Genomic DNA, 18,921 nt, shown 5'->3' on the forward strand with positions numbered 1-18,921 from the left:
CCCGGCGTGCTGCCCGCTGCTCCGCCGCACCGCGGGGACAGCGTGTCGTAGCCAGCCCGGGCGCGGGTCAGGGCTGCCCTCCTCTGGGTCTGGGAGCCCCGGGGAACCTGTCACACAGCGGGGAACCGGGTCCCTAGAGAGGGCAATTAGCGCTCGCCAAGCTGCCTGGGGAGCCCGGCGTGAGGGGCGCAGAGGTGCCCCCTCGGATACCAGTGAGAAACCAGTGGTCATCAAGGACAGGACTGGAAAATAGTGGGTTCTCTTTCACATAGACGGCTTACTCAGTATCCCAGGCCCGTTCCCAAGTCTGCTTTATTTCTTTCTTGGACAAATTACAGCAGGTGCGCTTTGGCCAGAACGAGGCACTGTGAATTTACGTGAGGAGATCAAGTTAAAAATGAGAGGAAAGCAGTTATGTGCCTGCTTCTTGCTGATACCTTCTGTATATTTTTTGATACAAATGGAAGCAGAAGCCTTTCTCTTGCAGGCCGTTTGAGTTTAACCTTGTCATGGTCAGAGTTTGGTTTAGGTGTGTTAAGTTTGAGAATCACGTGTGTTGTTAGCAAGGAGTGTAATAGACTCACATTCTGGCCAGTTAGCCTGACGGCACCAACGATGTGTCGTCAAAGCCTGAGCAGGAAAATTGTCGCAGAAAAAGCCTCCGAATACCATGAAAACTAACAAAAGTATACCGAGGAGGGTGAGTGCAATAAATGAAAGTTTTTTCAGGCCTTTAATTTGTATTTCTTTTCTTTTCTCTTTTTTTTCCTCTCGGCCCAGGGATTTGTTTTAAGGAACATGGAGGAGTGAGCTCCCTGCAGTTTCTTGAGTTTCCCATCTATCTGATTTTGACATGATCAGATGTTTGGTGGAAGATGTGCGAGCCAGGCTGCGTTCTGGGGTGACTATCAACTCACTGGGGCAGTGTGTTGAGGAGCTTGTCCTCAACAGCATCGATGCCAAAGCAACATGTGTAGCTATCAGGGTGGATTTGGAAGCTTTTAAGATCCAGGTGGTAGACAACGGCTCCGGAATGGGGAGAGACGACTTAAATGCCATGGGAAAGCGGTACTTCACCAGCAAGTGCAGCTCAGTGGGAGACTTGGAGAACTTGATGTTCTACGGCTTTAGAGGGGAGGCTGTGGCAAGCATAGCCAACATGGCCAGCGTAGTGGAAGTTTCATCTAAGACCAGCAGGACAGCAAAAACGTTTGTGAAATTGTTTCACAATGGGCAAGCACTGGAAGTCTGCGAAGCTGAATTGAGCAGACCAAGTGGCGGAACTACAGTGACCGTGTGTAATCTGTTCCATCAGTTACCAGTGAGGAGAAAGTGTATGGACCCTGTGTTGGAATTTGAGAAAGTGAGACAGAAAGTAGAGGCTATTTCGCTGATGCATCCCTCTGTTTCACTTTCTTTAAGGAATGACACTTCTTGTTCTATGGTGCTTCAGCTCCCAAAGACAAGAGATGTGTACTCTCGGTTTTGTCAAATTTATGGACTGGGCAGATCGCAGAAGTTACGAGAAATAAATCATAAGTCTGGGGGATTTGAGCTAAGCGGTCATATCAGTATTGAAGGACATTACAACAAGAATATGCAGTTCTTGTATGTGAATAGAAGGCTTGTTTTAAAGACAAGACTACATAAACTAATTGATTTTTTATTACGAAAAGAAAGTGTCATTTGCAAGGCAAAAGGTGTCCCTGTGAGCAGACAGACTAGTACAAGTCCTGGTCGCCACCGTTGTGGCCCAGAGTTGTATGGGATCTTTATTCTCAATGTGACCTGTGCATACAGTGACTATGATGTGTGTCTGGAACCTGCAAAAACTCTAATTGAGTTCCAGAACTGGGATGATGTTCTAACTTGTGTAGAGGAAGGAGTGAAAATATTTTTGAAACGAGAACATTTATTTATTGAACCATGTAATGAGGACATCGGAGAATTTAATGGCTTTTGTTTGCCTAACGCTCCAGTTCCGAAGCCCTCACTCTCTGATGAGAAAAGCATCCAAGACGCTTTTAAGAAAGCATGTGACGAAATTGTGGATTCCTATGAAATGCATAATTTGCAATCAAAGGATGTCAAAAGGAAATCCGGGACTGGAAAAAAATCTTCAAATCTTACAGAGTCAAATAAAAATCTACAGGAAACTGAAATCGCCCCAAATCAGAAGACTGCCGAACCATCTGATCCATGTAGAAACAACAAAGTGGAGATTCCACTGCCCAGCAAAGATGACACAGCTTCTGATTTCATGACATCAAATATCTCAGAGCAGGAGCCAAAAGACACCAACAGTTCCCAAAAAGCATCTGATACTCATCTGAAACCTTCAGAAAACCGCCGTTCCTCTTCTAGTGGAGGGGCCAGATCAGAAACAAGAAAAATAGACAGTTGTGGTGACCTGCAGCATTGTGCAGAGAATTACATAAAAGATGGGGGAAGCCAGCAAGGCAAAGTAGTGCAGAAAGGCAATATGGTCCGTATCTTAAATAATGATGCTGTTCAATCTCTGTCTGAGCGAGAAGACCCTACTGAAACAGCAGTGGGACTGGAAACTGTCTCTGGCAGTTCATTGATGAGACTGTGTCATGCAAGAGGAGATGGTAAAGCAGTTGAAGTGATAGATGATGCTGGGAGAGGGGCTGTTAGTTCAATACCATTAAAACCGTGCTCTACAGGCCTCGTAACGCATGTTACGCAAAATGAGCCCTCACGTGAATGTGAACAAACAGAAACAAATCTTGCATTAAATGTGTGGTGCAGACCTGGCCCTGTCAGTGCCAAGGATATTTTTGGCCACAAAGTGAATTTTCCGATTCAGTCTTTAAATGCTACAGATCTTTCTGGTAATACAAATGAAGAATATACACCTCCTTACACCAGAGAAGTATGCATGGCTGATGGTAATGAGCAGTTAGAGAACAAAACTTTGTCAAATCAGGTTGGTGAGGGGATAGCTATGCCTATTGCCACCAGTAAAAGACATCATGAGATGAATGTTACAGAATTGCCGCTGGCAACTTCTTCAGGTATTCCTCACAATAAAGTTAGAAAAAGCACTAGAAGACAGATAGCTGTGCCAAGATCTCAGCCCTCTAAGAAGCTGAGCTTGTCCTCACAGCTGGGTTCATTAGAAAAGTTCAGGAGATACTATGGGAAAGTCAAGTGTATGCTACCACCACCATTGCCAGAGCAGAGTGAATTTGGTCTCCAGGTTTTTAATTCACAAGCTAATTGCGACTTTTCAAAGAATGAAAATGACAACCATGGTAGTGCTACCGCTTGTGAAACTCCAGCTTTGGAAGATACAGATGCTAATAGTAGTAGCCCAGTTTTTGGTTCTTTGGGAGAGACTTTATTCTGCAGTGGAGAAACTTCACAGGACAAACGAGCCCTTTGTCAGATTACATTGTCTGATTACTCTCAGGTTAGTAAAAACAATACAAGTTGTAAAAGATCTCCAGGATCATTATCATCCAAACTGTCCAGAATGAAAAGCGACTGCAGAGAAGTAGAACATCTTGGTGAACAATTCCAAACAGATTCAAGTAGAAAAGAGGACTACTGTTTTGCTCTTGAATCTTCAAATAATGATTTTTTGTATGATGCTTGTCAAACATATCAATCCTCAGTGGAAAAAATGAGGGAATGCAATTACAGCATTTCTAAGGGGGATGCATGCTTGCAATCAGATGGTACGAGAGCACAGTCCATGAAAAGTACGGTCAGTCCATCACCACTCAGCAGCATAGAAGGGGAGTACACAGTCTCTTCAAGCAGTGTTTTTTCATTACCAGCTAAAAAGGACTGTACTAACGTCATAAGTAAAGATAAAAGTACATTAGATGAATCCTCAGAACAAAATATGAAAGATACTGAGGTTCCCCATACGACCTTCCCAAGTAACTTGGAATTCTCAGCAGACAACACAAGCACAGGCAATCCCAGGAATGATTTGTGGTGTTCTGACTGGCTGCAAGATTTTGATGTTTCGTCGGGTAAGACAATATACATCAATAAAGCAACCGGACTGAGCACCTACAGCACTCCTCCTACTGAAGGGTTTAAAGCTGCCTGCATTCAAGATATAACAACAATGGCTGTGAATGTTGTCTCAGAGAATGGTAAGTGGGGGGGTGGTGGTGGTTGTACAAATGGGATGTGTTCTGCTAGGTGCATAAAATATCTTGCTGACAGCACCTGATGGTTTATACTGAAATATCCACTGCCTTACTTGTAATAGCTGTATGAAAAAAGGGAAGTGTTGGAGACTATGGAGACAGTAACACATTAACATTCAAGATACTGAAAGATAGTTTTTAATAAGGCAGTAAAAAAAAAGTCAGCCTTATCAATTAACAGGCAGCTGCTTGCACATCATGACATTTACTGCAATCACAGTTATGTATCATTTTTGTCATATATAAAGTGAGGGACACACTTTAAAGTAAGTGTACAAGAAAAATTTTGTGGGTTTTAACATTTTGTCCTAACTGCATACAAAATTTAAAACAACCCTCGAAAAATGAACAAAAATCTGACTTTTTCATTGAGAATGTGTAGTCTCCTTTCTCCAGATTTTGGAAGGCTGTTCCTTCGTACTTTGCTTTGTAGAAGATGTTGTACAGCATTGTTGATGGTTTGATGATGGAGCTTTTCCAGGGGGGACAGGACACTACATTGTATTGTTTTTTTCAGCGGTGTGGTGTTCATGAGTCTTCATTGATCTGTCTGTCAGGTTTGGCTTTCTGTGGCCTCCTGATCCGGCTCGGCAGAATAATATCATCTTTGGTAATTTTCCTTTCTGTGGATATATCCTTGTTCAATGTTTTTCCTCGTTCTGTCTATAGGCAGATTTATGAGTGAAGATGCAGCCATTCGTCACGTAGACCATATTTTCTACTGTATAATTTGCTTTGAAAAAGTAGTTTGGACTTCTTTCTAGATAATTCTCCCATGCAATATTTGTCTAATCAATCATGATAGCCTGTGGTTTGTTCTATTTTTGTCTGTTACTTCCTTCTTTATCACCAGTCATAGAAAAACAGGTGCAATAAGTGTTGTGGTTAAGCTATTGCCTTTTAAGTTTCATAATTGATTCCAGTAATTCTTAACATCTGTAGTGTTCCACTGAAGTAAATTTGTTACAAGGAGAAGAACATCTCTGTTTTTATTAGGTGAAATTACTTGCAAGCACAAATGTACACTCCTTGACTAACACTTTTCATTTCTGTGGCTTACCCATTTCGGTTGCCCACAGTGCTGTTGAGCAGCCAGCCAAAGCACTGAGATGTGGAGCTTGACTTTCTATCCAAAATGTTTGGATAGTGCATTCACGTTAATGAAGAGAATGCATCACATACCCTTATGCTTTCAGATTATGTATGGTCTGTGCTTTTTGAAGACTTACATTGTCTTGTGTCTTTTTACCTCCAATGGCATTGTTCCTTCTTAGCCTTATCATTGGTGTTACTCTCCATCCTATCTATGGTGCCACTCTTTCTTAACTCTGTCAATGGTGTTATTCTTTGGTGGGATGTCTACTGCAGCTTTTTTGCTTTTCTTAGGTTGAAGGTCAGACCTCTCAAACCTTCACAAGGTGTTTGGATTCTGGTTAGACCCTATGAATCTTAGATTTTCAAAGTTCAACAAACATGTTCTTTCTCACTTTTTTCAAGCAAAGTTTATTCATTCTTTTTAGTCATAGGAATAAGCATAGCTGTGTCCTAACACAGCATTCATATCTTTTGCTGTTGAGCACTGTTTTGGACTGCTGTTAAGACCCAGGAGTGGAATAATTTCTTCACTTGCTATGTATGCTTTCATTTTGCTTTTTAGAGTAGTGTCTGTAACCCCATGGTGTTGACTTAGAATTTCATAACCCCATGATTTATTAAGAACAGCATCTCGTACACAAATTTAGGGAAATTACACTGCTTGGTGGCAGGTGGAAGGAGGTAAGAATAATTATCCTCTTTTCCATGGCAGCAGTGGCCATCTGCTATTTTTTCCAGTCACATGCCATGTGCACAACAGAAATGCTAGTTTGAAGGCTAGACTCAGGCATCTTTGTACTGATTAAACTGATTGCTACATGAAAATTTATCAAGCTTCGTTTCACCATCAGGTGCCTTTTTGAATAATTTAATGCTATGCATTTGTAGTGGGTTAACATCCCAGTTCAACTTGGTCTTCATTGTTATGCCAGCTATGTTTGCATTTTTTGTTACTTTTATTACATTATTGACTGATATGTCATTACACCAGTATGTTTTAATGATCTAATTGAGGCAACTGAAAATGAGTACTCAGGTATGGTAATTGCATGTGGTTTGCGTGTATAAAGTAGATACATCATTACCCTCAGCACCTTTTCTGATGTTACTTGTCAGAAAAATCATATTAATAGTATCTCTGCCAGCTCTGAATTCTCACTGGCCTTTGGGCAAGAAAATCCTGGCTTTATGAAAAACGTATGTCCTGAGCAAGGATTTTCCCTAAAGCAAGAAGCAGGGAAATTAATCTTTGTTCATGATTCTATGTATAAAATATTGGACTTCTGTTCAGATAGATGATAGATGCTTCTGTGAACTTGAGGAGTAATATCTTTCAACGATAATAGCTATAAAAGGTCTGTCAAAGTCTGAATTAGGTAGCATTCTTCAACTCACCAGGAACCATGTCAGGCCATCTTGTTCTCTGTTCTGTTTTGTGACAATGGGATGCTGAGTTACTCTCCCATGCTGGGCTGCCAGTTTGTATTCTTGAAAGGATTCTCGGTCCCCAGAGTAGGGCCATCATTGGTCCTTGCTGGAACGGAGCCAGCAGTCAGGAGTCTATGGACTGGCCTAGGATCTCATAGAGCCTTTTCATACGCAGCTTATCAGCATGCAGCTGGTTTTCTTTGGCGTTATCACTTTGCCACTCTTCCTGAATGCACACCCTTAATTTCTTAGTAGAAAGGAACTTTATTAATTCATTATTATTTCACAAAGAATAGAAGTCTGAATTGTACCAAAGGAAGGGTGAAATGTTTACCACTGTACTGGAAATCTGAGCCACTTTTCTTAATAATCTTGATAACACTGCTGGTTTGTAATATCATTAAATCATTTCTGGGTGGGTAGGAACATGTTGTTAGGCTTAGTCTGATATCTCATGTGGTCTCACTGACTTGTAGTTCTCAGTTTTACAAGTTCCTGATAACTGTATTGAGTATTGATAGGAGTGGTGATTGACAGTTTTGCCACACCTTAACAGAGGGAAGTCAAAAGCGTTTTGATGTCTGACAGACTTTACGCCTTCTCTTTCCTTTGGGAATAACACTTCTGATTGCACTGATTCTGGAAATAATTCTTATGGGATTAAAGCAGCAGCCAATTTTTAAGAAGGGCAGTCTAGCAGAAGCCATGGTAATATTTTAAAACAATACATTTCCTGATGTGTGTGTCTGGTAATTCTCAGCTTTTTACATATGTGCTGTTATTTCTCAATGTTAGGTCGCAAAATCTGTGGGATACTCTAATTTGTATGGGGCTAAGCACATGCTTATTTATATAATAATTGTATAGCTTTTTGTAATTTTGCATGCTGTTGAAACTGCAGCAGTAAATTTATATTGTGTTTAGGGATTCAGTTCAGGTGCCATCCTTTTAGAAGTGAGATTGTGCTACCCTTCCTTCCTAGACCTCGAAAAGAGAAGACTCTAGCAAGCCAGGATCTGAGAGGTAGGGCCAGCTTTCCAGGACACAGTGTTCTGTGGTAAAAAAAAAAATCAAAGAATTCTCCCAGATGTCCCAACAGGAACCCAGAATTACTCAAGGTCTGTTAACAATGGGACCGTGTGAGTCATCTCGAATCTAGAACTGGAAAAAAAAATCTTTTAGGGTTGAAGGCAGGTTAGGGGATACTTATTTACAGGATGAAATACCCAGTTCTTTGTTGAATTATGTCAGTAGTTTAAAGAATAATTACCTACTCCCTTCTTTGTACTTGTTCCAACCTTGGAATGTGAAAAATAGCTTCAGTCCTCACTTTTTTTTTTTGCCGTGGAAAGGATGAAATCATCTTTTTGCTATGTGGCTTTGTCCAGAGGGAGTGGGTAGCTAAACAGGTCTTTCTGTCCCTCCTGCCCCCCCTCGCCCCCCCATTTCCAGGGCCTGTTGAATTGCGCTGCAACATGTTTAGGAGTCGGAGAGCTGCACAGTGTCCTTCCCAGTTAAAGCAGAGAATAGAGAAGCCCAGTCTCATGTTCCATTATTTATTTCTACGTTTTCCCCTTTTTGTGGTAGAAAAAATTGAAGTAATACTTGTGCGAGGTAGAGGTACTCAGCACACATTCTACAGACACATGGTGGTAGTCCCTCTATTACCCATGTATTCTTTTCTAGGTGCTGAAGGGGAGTCTCTCCAGTCGTTGCTTTCAGAGTGGGATAATCCTGTTTTTGTTCCTTGTCCGGAGGTAAGTATTATCTTGCATCTCATGCTAAAATAGGAGTTAGTTTAGCCTTCTGTTATTTTATGACATGGAGATCAAAACTGCAAATATTGTAACCATTATTCAGCGATATATTAAGACTATAGACCTGACAGTTATGTGGTTTTATTTACTGTTTATATGTATGTCATTGTTGTGGATGTATTCAAAGTCAGAGAAGCAGGTATCAGGCTAATCTTTTGCCTTGTCATTTCAAAAGCAAAACATTATTGTAAGCTGTCTTTCCCTCTACAGAGATCGTCATCTTAAAATTAAAAGTTATGGGATAGCAAAATTGTAATACAGCATCTGTCCTCTTTGTGGACAGAGTTATAATAACCCAGCTTTCTTCTCTGGGATGCAATGGGTCTTAAAAGTGTATTTTACTATACTTGTTTTTATAGTCTAACAGGATTATAGCATGTGAGAGGGAAACAATGTGGGAGCTTTTAGAAAAACTTCCTTTGTTGTCATGAGGCAGCATTATCTTTAATCATCATGTTGTGTGTGTGTAAACATACGTATGTAACCATTTCCACTTGCAAACAATAGAGACGGAGCAGCAAACCACCTGCTGGTGAGTTTCTGAACAGGAACAGTTCTGTTCAGTTGTTGCTGTGATGTGTACTCTGACTCATTTCAGGGTAATACATCTTTTGTAATGCAATCCACTGAGAGCTCACGTAGGCTGATAATTAATTTCAGGTTTTCTGATAGGTACTTGAAATCAGCTGAATGCATTGAAGTTAGCAGGTAATATCCAGTTGGGAAATTCTATGAGGATGGAAGCAAAGGGGTTGCCGGATGGTATCTTTAGCTAGTGCTATTCTTGTATAGAAAGCTTGGTTTGTCAAAATACAGAGTTATTTCCAGTTTTGCTTAAAGCTGGTTTGTTGGGGTTATTTTGTGTATGTTTGGGGGGGGGTTGCCATGCCCTTTATAGCCTGCTTGATCTGTAATTCTGTTTTTACAGATTGGCGTTGATGTGACCAGCAGTCAGGCTGACAGTCTGGCTGTGAAAATTCATAACATCTTGTATCCTTATCGTTTCACCAAAGACATGGTTCATTCAATGCAGGTACAATATGATCTATTACTTGTTTTCACCCCCAAATTCCCACTCAGCTGATGGATTTTGTTGATGTTTCTGCTTGGTGAGAAAGGGGTATCCGGGGAAATAGTTCATATCCCCAATTTTCACAAGCACAAGCAGAATTCTTAGTTGCTGTGTGATACCAGCAGACATGTATGTCATGCCAGACCTTAGTACCGTGTCACGGTTAATCAGCTATCTGTGAGTGACTCTAAAATTCCTTGACTGTATGGTTAAATCCAATCAAGAGACAGCCCTATTACTGCTGCTTAGAAACACTGTTAACTAAATGATATTTCAGTGGGCAGTTTTTTATATTTATTGTAGGCATTTGCTTAGTTCGTATTCCTCTGTGTCCTGTATCTTCCATTTTTATTGACCTTAGAAATGTAATTCTTCAGCAGAGTGGTTTCAAAAGCAAATCACAGGTTTTGTGGAAAGAGTTGAAATTTCACTTTAAGAATTACGTCTGCTCTGAAAAGTGATTCTTAAAAATGGCATCATCGCATCAAGTTTATCTGTTTCAGTGCTGCTTTATCAAATGTTTTGAATGTTAGCTTAAAAGCTACTGTAAATGTATGACTTCAACTAACATTCTTTGATGGTTTGCCTGGATAAAAATGCCAAAGTGGATTCTCTCCCTCTCTTGTATCCCAATGACAAAAGGCTTACAGGCCCAGTTAGCGTTATTCTCATGCAATCAGGATCCAAATGATTCCCTTACTTATGTTGTGTGTGCAAGAATAACAGGAGTAAATAAAGTGATTACAGTAAACAGATTATGTTTCAAAAGGCCAGGAGAGGAAAGTTGGAAGATAGAAGGTACCATTTTTCTGTTCACTCCTCATAAGAACTGTTCTTTAAAATTTACTGAGTGGTTTTGTGATTAACTTTGCCTACGTAATGTTTTCCTTTATATGTTTTTAAGAAGGTAAAGCTAGAAGAAATTACCACTTCCCATCTCTGAAGAAGCTAAATACTGCATTCAGTACCCTGTAGCAATTTTGAAAATCTCTGTAGAAAAGACCAAAAGCACAAAATACTGCATCGTGCCACAGGACAAGAATAAAAAGAATCATTAATGTCTTTCATCTCTGCAAAGAAATAGGATCATCTGTTCATTTTTACCTAGGAGGTGAACAGTGCACGTGTTGTGAGACAGGGAATTCAGAGTGAGCCCTATCTCTGTGACTTGGGGAGAAGTTCCTCCCTAACACCACATCTGTTAATTTAAATTTAACAATAGGATACTGAAAGCATTGTGCATCCCTGCTCAGTATTCCCTATAGCTCTGGTTGATTTCTGATGCTTGAGGGGAAGGTGGAACCCAGTCACAGAGGCAAATTCCGCATCAGGAAATGAGGAAAAAAAAATGCTTCCTGGCTCCTACAGGTGATCAGCACAAGTTGTTAAACACAGGGCAGGTTAAAAAAGGTTGTTTACATTCTCTTTTGGTGATATCAGCAAATCAAATACTCAGAGTCGCTGTGCACAGCTTTAATTTCCAACTCAGGGAGGCTTCTACACAAGCATTTAATCCATTCTATAAATTTCCAGCTCCACCTTAGAACAATTGGAGCTCTTGCCCTTATGACTCTCTCTGAAGAAATTGATCCAGAATTATTTTCTTGGATATTTTGAAACTTTCTCTTAGTTCCAGACTAAACTGTTTCATGACCGATTTATGGTCATTTGACCTTCTGCCAGTATTGTCTTTTAGCTTAAATAATTGCTGCCTTTTCCATATTTAGCCCCTCACTGTATTTATAAAGCATAATTATATACCTTCTCAGTCTCAGTTTTGCTAGGCCAAATTCTTTAAGCCTTTGGAATTGGAAAAGATGTGGTTTCCACTCCCCTAATCGTCCTACTACCTATTAGTTGCCTTTGATCCATTTTGAATGTCTTCTTTTGTTTACCTCTGTTTCAAAAATAATTTTACTACTGGGTAATAATTTTTCTGAGTATCTTGCAGGTTCTTCAGCAAGTAGACAATAAATTCATCGCTTGTTTAATCAACACTAGGAATGAAATGGATAAAACAGCAGGTAAGAGTGGTTAACATGAAGCTGAGGTGGCTGTCAAGCACAGTTAGACTGCAGAGGGAACACTGTCTTGTTTGTATTCTCTTCTTGCCTTGGGATGATATTGTGAATAGAGGAAAATGTTAGTCTTCACTTGAAATTTCCTGGATCTTCTTTATCTTTATTTTGGACATTATTGAATGTTCCTACTGCGTTCAGATTAGTGTTATAAAAATAGATTGTACTCAAATTACTAACATCTTTCAGACTCTGTTCACAGTGTCTGGATATATTCATTGCTGAAGCTGTACAAAAAAGGCATTCAAAACCAGTAGTTTTCGTAACATTTTTAAAAACTGTATTAAACAGAACAGTTTGTGGGTGGCCTCAGCTCTCATTCTGAAGTTAGATGAAGATGTCAATAGACAAGAGTTTCTGACTCAATCTAATTACCTTAATTTAAATGCCAGTTTGGATCACTGAATTTCTGTTCTGTAGTGACTTTATGTTCTGCCAACACAGCCTCCTCCGCACTTCATTTCTGTAAAACTGGCTGATAGTTACCTTCTTAACTGTGGCCTCTACAGAGTGGTCATTCTTCCCAACCTGTGCAGTTGTCTGGTACAAAGTCACCTCCTTCTCATCTCTTGTGGTACATTTTTAGATGGAAACCTCTTGATTTTGGTGGACCAACATGCAGCTCATGAACGGATCCGCTTGGAGCAGCTTATTGCAGGTGAGGGTTCAGATGGTCTTAGGAAGAAAGATAATCGGTGCATAGAAAAGTACAAATGAGCTGTCTGAAAGGGAAAGCTTGCTTGCTAACTTGTCATAAGGATAAATCTGGGATATATGGAACCAATAGGATATTCATTTGTCGTCTTTATCCTGATCCCTAGGAGAGTGCAGACATTCAGTATCTGTAGCAGTCATCTGAAAATTGTTACAGTGTTTCCAAAAATAGAAGATACACTCCTTACCCACAGAACTATCGAACTAAAATAGTCCTGACATAATGAAGGAGCAGGAAGACTGATAGGAAAAACAATGAAGAGGAAATAGAACAACATCAATAAGATTATGTGGTTATGCAGTGAAGAATAAGACATAGGATGCAGAGTAAAGAGCATAGTTCATTCGGTTCCTTTTTAGCTGAATACTGTGCTTAAAGCCTAAAATTTCCACAATCTGAAACTGTTTGCAAAGGGATAATGGTCTTCTCTGTAAGCTCATTAGCCATTGGTTTCAGTGTTAGAAAGCACAATAGCCATCCATCAAGTACTTAAAAATCATTGACCTTCTCTTTCATCAACAAATACTGCGCAGAGAGAGTTCCAGGAACTCTGCTCCTTTTGGTCAGGTACTGAAAAAAGTTAAAGACTGGAAGGAGAAATGCTTAATGAATAGTATTTTAATGCCATTTATATCAGACTTTTCTGTGGAAAAATTGTTCTTTGTTAGTTGGACTAAATATATCAGTAGGGTTTTTTTGCTATTTAGGGTGACTCTTTTTTGGAACTGGTGGGAAAAAACAAAGTGGCATTAACCAACCCTTCCCTAGAGACTCGATGTCTGGTTTGTGACATTCCCAGTCCTCCACAAGTTTCAGAAGGCATTCTGTGGTCACTTTTTAATCCAAACAGAAGATTACATGCCAAACCATAGGGTCATTAAGGGTAATGCCTGCGTAAATATTCTAAGAGAGGATACTTCTAAACGATTCATTCACAGATTCCTATGAGAAGGAAGCTGCAGCATGTGGCAAGAAGAAATTACTGTCCTCCTCCATCTCTCCCCCTTTGGAGATTGAAGTTACAGAAGAACAAAGAAGATTTCTACGGTTAGTAATGGCCAGTAGCTCTAAATTTTGGGGATGGCTCTGCTGACAGGGAAGATGTCTGTATATTGCTAGGTTACCATGAAGCTCAGGAAAGAAGCTGTTGTTTCTTCCCTGAGCTGAGACCAGTTGGCTATATCTGTGCTGAGGAAAATAGGCATGCTTCTCAGGCACGTTGTTACAACATCTCAAGACAAAACCCTGTGGTGTGCCATCTCTGTGCCTCTGCAGTGGGCTCTGGTGTCCCTGGGAAAGTAAACCCTCACATGTGTGCAAGGAGAGTGCCAAAGCTGTCTCCGACACATCCTACTGCCTGGGGCTCAGGACTTGGGAGTGCACACCAGAATGCAGTGCCCATAGTGTCAATCTAGTCACTGATTTAACTGGCACTGTTGGAGAACAGCAGGATGGGGTATGGAAAGTTTGTATTGTGAATCCTTCAAAAATGCATTCCTTAATCGTAGGAGGCTGCCAAGAGTAACTAATGAACTCTGTTTCCCAAATGTTTCAGAATGGTGGCCTAGCTACTATTAGGATATGTAACTTTTGTACTGCAAGAGGTTAGATACAGATTTATTGTTGGAGTATTGCAGACCTATTGGACACTAATCAAACTTTTTTTCCCCCAAATGCCTGTCTGTCACCTGCCACATGCATTTGTAGTTTTTTTTCCCCTGCATTGTTAATTATTTTCACGTGAAGTTCCATCTTAACATTCACAGGACTACCTCATTATTCTCAAACTGCTCTTTTTTTGTGGTGCCTGTGACAAACTCTACAGCTATTAAATCACTCCTTGTTAAGATTGTTGCCTATTATAGGGATACACTTGTTCGGTGTAAAGCCCTTTTTGGGTGTATTCCAATCATAACAGTATCACTGCTGTATCCGTTTGGTGTGACAATGGCCAATACCAGAAATTCCAAAGGAAAGTGTACAGCATTATTATGTTCCACCTGCCTTAGGGAAAAATGTGAGAACATAACCATTGCTGTTCATAGTTTAGTAATATTTGGATGCCTTTATTGTTCCCACCTCTTAATGGTGTTCTTGCCAACGTCACAATATGTGTAATGCCTCTCGTTCAATTTTCAGTTATTTTTTGCACTCATCTTTGAATGTCTTCCATTTCTGATGTATCTACTTTTGAGACTAGATGGCCAAAATGGAATACAATATACCAAGTGAGGGTATCCTATTGATTTGTACAGTAGCTTTGCAGTTGTGCCGATTTTTTCTGTCTTATTATATCCACACCTGATGTTTTGTCTGCTGCTTTAGCTACTGCTGCTTGCACGAACCACTTGTTTAATCAATGAAACAGAGAGTTGTGGGTGTTTTTTTAATTTTTGCTATTTATGTAGAAGCCAACAAAATGTACAAATAGATCAAATTATTCCTGATAATTTGCATTTATTTGTATTTAGGAGCAGTGAATTCAGTTTTTCTGTCTGTTTTTCATTATACCTTTTTCATTCATCCTGCTGGTTTCATTCATCATTTTTCTACTTGTTTTAAGTTCTGATTGAGTTCAACGTCATCTTCAGTCTCAGCTAACCTAAATAATTTTGTGTTTTCTACAAATTTTCCTGCTTGACCATGCCCCTTCTTTTCCACATCATTTATAAACAATTATGAAGATACAGATCAGGACTCACGTCACGTTGGACACTGACCAACTATTGCCAGCATACCTTTTTTCCATAGTCTCTTATAAATAATGAAAAATGTTATTTCTCTGTTCCTGACAACCTTTTGCATTTGCATTTCTAGCCACTTTTAAGAGATGGCATCAAAGGCTTTTTGAAACACGAAATAAATTCTGTGAACTACTTTTCTTCAGCAGGTATATCACAAACATACTACAAAAATCAGTAAGATAAAGTAAATCAGAGAGGTTTTCTTTTAAGGACACTGGTTAAATTATTCAGCACAGTGGGATGCCAGTTGTGATTTTCAGTTATCACTTAAGATAATTGATTCAAGAAGCTTACTGGTGCTGGCATATACTTGTGCTGGCTTACTAGTGCTTTTATTGTGTTGCTCTTTAATTTATCAGTATTTATTGGCAGTTCATCTCTTTACAATCATTCTGTGAGACTATCCTTACTAAAAAGTTACAAATTAAAAGTACTATGTAAAAATCCAAATTCTGTTGTTATTGTTGCTGGCAGAGCATGACCGTATTCTGCAGTAAAGTTTGATGTAATGAAATAAATTGACTTCCCTAAAAGATCTTTCTCTTCAGCTACGCTTGCTATGTAATAGTTCAGCTGGACCTCTGGTTCACCTGCAGCTTTGATTCTGTTATTTGTCTACTAAGCATTGTAGTAATGCATTGTTCTGTTGACTCTCTTGAACTTCCTTTATTTTTTTCCCCTTTAAAAAAAAAGAGGCCTGACTGACTTCAATAGCTGCTTGGATTCTGTCATTTCACCACAATGGGCTTTTTCTGTCCTTCTCTGCTCTTGCTGAAGGCTATACATGTCTTCTTTTTTGGGGTAGAATTACACAAGCCATCTCCATATGGAGGCTAATGATTGTATTATTCTCATGACTGATCTTAGTGAGTTTAGATTACCTTCTTTTTTGTTCAAAGAATCTCTTTTCTAAAATTGACCTTTACCACCTTGAAGTGAATATTCCCTAAGATAATAAAATAAACTATATATCGTTACAGTTGTTTTCATTTTGAAGAGAAGTTCTCAATTGACTGTGAAGTCCCGTTTTTTTGTGTATTTTTCCATCCATGGGGTGACATGTGTCAGATTAATTGGAGGTTGTTCTTTCCTGGGTTCTATTTGCTTAATAAGATATCAAGTTCATTAAACCAGCATAAATTTCTTACAGTATTTTTTTCCATCATAAGTATTTGCTATTATGTGTCAACTGAAATCACAGTTTTTTAGGTTAGACTTGAAGGAGTCTTTATGCTGTGTAATTTCAATATTTGGATTGTTTGTATGCTGAACCAGACACCTTGTGCATCTCTAGAAAAGGTAGGTTTATAAATTTAGACATAAAGCTTCTCTCCACATAATATAGGAACTCTTAGATCTTGTGGTTGTGGAACATGAAATATGCACAGTTGGTTGGAGTGAAAAAAGGTGGCTGAATGTAGGCTGAAAGGACAAAATAACTTGGAATCTCATGATGCATGGATTTTGGGATTGGAAACTGTTGCAGGAAGACTATATGGAGACTACAGAAATATTTACATATGCTGTGGAGACATAGCTACTGTGGTTGATGTCTTATTTCTAGGGTTTTTTTTTTTCCCTCAGATGCTGCTACAAAAATTTGGAGGACTTGGGTCTTGAATTATCATTTCCTGAGACCAACAGCTCCTTGATTCTAGTGAAGAAAGTGCCACTGTGTTTTATAGAAAGAGAAGCCAATGAACTACGACGGAAAAGACAACCTGTCACTAAAAGCATTGTGGAGGTCAGCTGTGGATATGGGTGAAAGTGTGATACTGGGTCTTGTTCTGTGTCAGTAGCCCAGGGTATTAGAGTATCTCTGTTATGAGGGAGACAGTGAAGTCCCTTGGCAAATGTGGGTCCCATGCCTTTTAGTAGCTAAGTAGTCCCACAACTGAAATCCCTGAATTATAACAGAAACAATAGGAGACTGTTTCAGGCTTGGACTAGTGGATAGGCAAATAGTATATAGTGCAGATGTTTCAACAGTTTACTTCTCATGAGTGCTTGAATGAACAGTAAATGCTTGAATGAACAGTAAAATTATTAACATTGCTGATACAGGAATATTATTTGTAAGGATTTAAAGTGGGTTTCATGAAATCTCTACATGGGCAGTGCAGCTTTCTAAAAGCTGCTGTTCCAGATGTTCTGCAGTTTGAGGAAGAAATTGCTGAACTGATTACCTGCGGTTTCCATGGTAAAGAATTCTCCACAATTGTAACTGCTTCAAGGGGGCTTGTGGAGTCTCCTTCTCTGGAGATGAAATTCAAGGCTTGCCTGGATGATGACCTGTGCAACCTGCTCTAGGTGAACCTGCTTTAGCAGGAGGGTTGGACTAGATGATCTCCCGAGGTCCCTTCCAACCCTTGCCATTCTGTGATTCTATGACTCCTTAAAAATTGTTTCTGGAGTACCGTATCCAGCCACTAGGCTGAGCCATTGTGAATCAGTCCAGTCTTGCCATACATCTCTCTTGATATGAAAAGAAGAAACAGAGAAGATGATTCATCTGCTTAATCTTTCTTTTCCAACCTCACTATAACTGGGAGGAACTCAGAATGCATTCTCCTGGTGTGATCTGGGAGCCAAGAGTACTAAAAGTGGCAGAGGAGGGGATCAGGTCTGTGCCTCATAAGCATTCATTCTTAGATGACGCCTCAAGATATCATGACTGTTTTGGCAGACCTATTCTGCAGTCTTTTTATTGTAATTAGGACTGGTAGCACCTATTCATTATGATTATGAATTCATTGCATTTTAGACATCAGAAATGAAATCCACGTGGACTATCATCCAAAGAAGAAAGGGCAGCTAGTCAAAGATAACATGCATTCATTGCACTCTGAGGTCTAAGAGTTCTGTTATACCCGTTCTACAGATAAGAAGCAGGTGCAGAGAGAAACCAAGTGATTAGTCTGAAGTCTGATAAGATACTTGTGAGAGGTCAGGACTTGCACCTAGATCTTTTGCCACTGGTCAGTGTACTAGCAACAGCATCATTTTTCCTGGTTCTGTCAGTTACACAGTAAATTATACACAGATGTGGACAAAGCAGGGAGCAACAGCAACTGATGATACTACCTTTTTCTTTCCAGGAGCTTATGCAAGAACAAGTTGAGGTGAGTTGCTGTCTGCTGCTAAAGTTGACTATAATAATTTAAAGCTTACTGCATGAACCAAAGGGAGTAAGTAAGTGTGTTAAACCTCAAATGAGAGAGGTGGGCTAGATAATCCACTAGCTTTTCCTCATTTTTAGTTTCCTTTGTATTACAGTTCTTCCTCTTTCTCATATTAAATGGAAAGTAAGATGATGTTCCCTTACTACTTTTAGCTAGTGCAGACCACAGGAGGAGGAGCACGAGGGACACTGCCTCTGACGTTTCTGAAAGTGTTAGCTTCCCAGGCCTGTCATGGTAGGGAAACTGTATTTTTCTTTCATTCTTTCTTTCTGGTTTTTTTTTTAACCTTTCTGTCTCTACACAACATCCTCCCTGGGGCAGTGGTTTCAGAATGTGTTTGCAGGAATCCCAGGATTACAGACTGTGTGTTTCATAGGGATGAGGAGATAATGGGCTTTTCATGGACAGCACTGTGAGGGACAAGCAATACTGCTCCGATTTATTCATGCATGGGCCTAATGTACGTTCCAGCCCTCACATGAAACACAGATAGAGTACAGTTCTGAGATGCACTCATCCGTGTGAGCTCTAAACCATTAAATAGCATCTCTGTGAAGGGGCAGGGAGGTGCTGGAATCTGCTTGAAAGCAAGCAGGGAAG

At 39.8% G+C, this 18,921-nt stretch overlaps 2 protein-coding genes across 3 annotated transcripts in view; both read left to right on the plus strand.

Moving 5' to 3' along the window:
- Positions 1-21: 21 nt before the first annotated feature.
- LOC118453077 (DNA mismatch repair protein Mlh3-like) lies at positions 22-4,775 on the plus strand. 2 transcript variants are annotated; one of them, XM_035901977.1, is made up of 2 exons: positions 22-4,133; positions 4,708-4,775. In XM_035901977.1, the coding sequence occupies exons 1-2, from the start codon at positions 854-856 to the stop codon at positions 4,722-4,724; spliced, it is 3,297 nt and encodes a 1,098-aa protein (XP_035757870.1). In that variant the 5' UTR covers positions 22-853; the 3' UTR covers positions 4,725-4,775. The 2 variants fall into 2 exon arrangements, with proteins under 2 accessions (XP_035757870.1, XP_035757871.1); XM_035901978.1 differs by lacking the exon at positions 4,708-4,775 and having other exon boundaries at positions 22-1,321; positions 1,423-1,506.
- Positions 4,725-18,921, plus strand: part of LOC104133225 (DNA mismatch repair protein Mlh3) — a gene marked incomplete at its 5' end in the record, with an annotated part of 17,220 nt that continues 3,023 nt past the window's right edge. Inside the window, 9 exons of the mRNA XM_035902031.1 lie at positions 4,725-4,800; positions 8,400-8,470; positions 9,459-9,563; positions 11,554-11,626; positions 12,267-12,338; positions 13,334-13,442; positions 16,724-16,883; positions 18,238-18,261; positions 18,474-18,555. Of these exons, the coding sequence (XP_035757924.1) occupies positions 4,725-4,800; positions 8,400-8,470; positions 9,459-9,563; positions 11,554-11,626; positions 12,267-12,338; positions 13,334-13,442; positions 16,724-16,883; positions 18,238-18,261; positions 18,474-18,555 (772 nt within the window). The remainder of the gene's footprint in view (positions 4,801-8,399; positions 8,471-9,458; positions 9,564-11,553; positions 11,627-12,266; positions 12,339-13,333; positions 13,443-16,723; positions 16,884-18,237; positions 18,262-18,473; positions 18,556-18,921) is intronic.

The sequence above is a fragment of the Egretta garzetta genome, unplaced genomic scaffold (genome assembly GCF_000687185.1).
Source record: "Egretta garzetta isolate BGI_Z169 unplaced genomic scaffold, ASM68718v1 scaffold79, whole genome shotgun sequence".
NCBI classification, from domain to species: Eukaryota; Metazoa; Chordata; class Aves; order Pelecaniformes; family Ardeidae; genus Egretta; species Egretta garzetta.

Excerpts from the sequence above, each read along its gene's own strand:
- LOC118453077 (XM_035901977.1), top strand. The coding sequence starts at position 854 with ATGATCAGATGTTTGGTGGAAGATGTGCGAGCCAGGCTGCGTTCTGGG.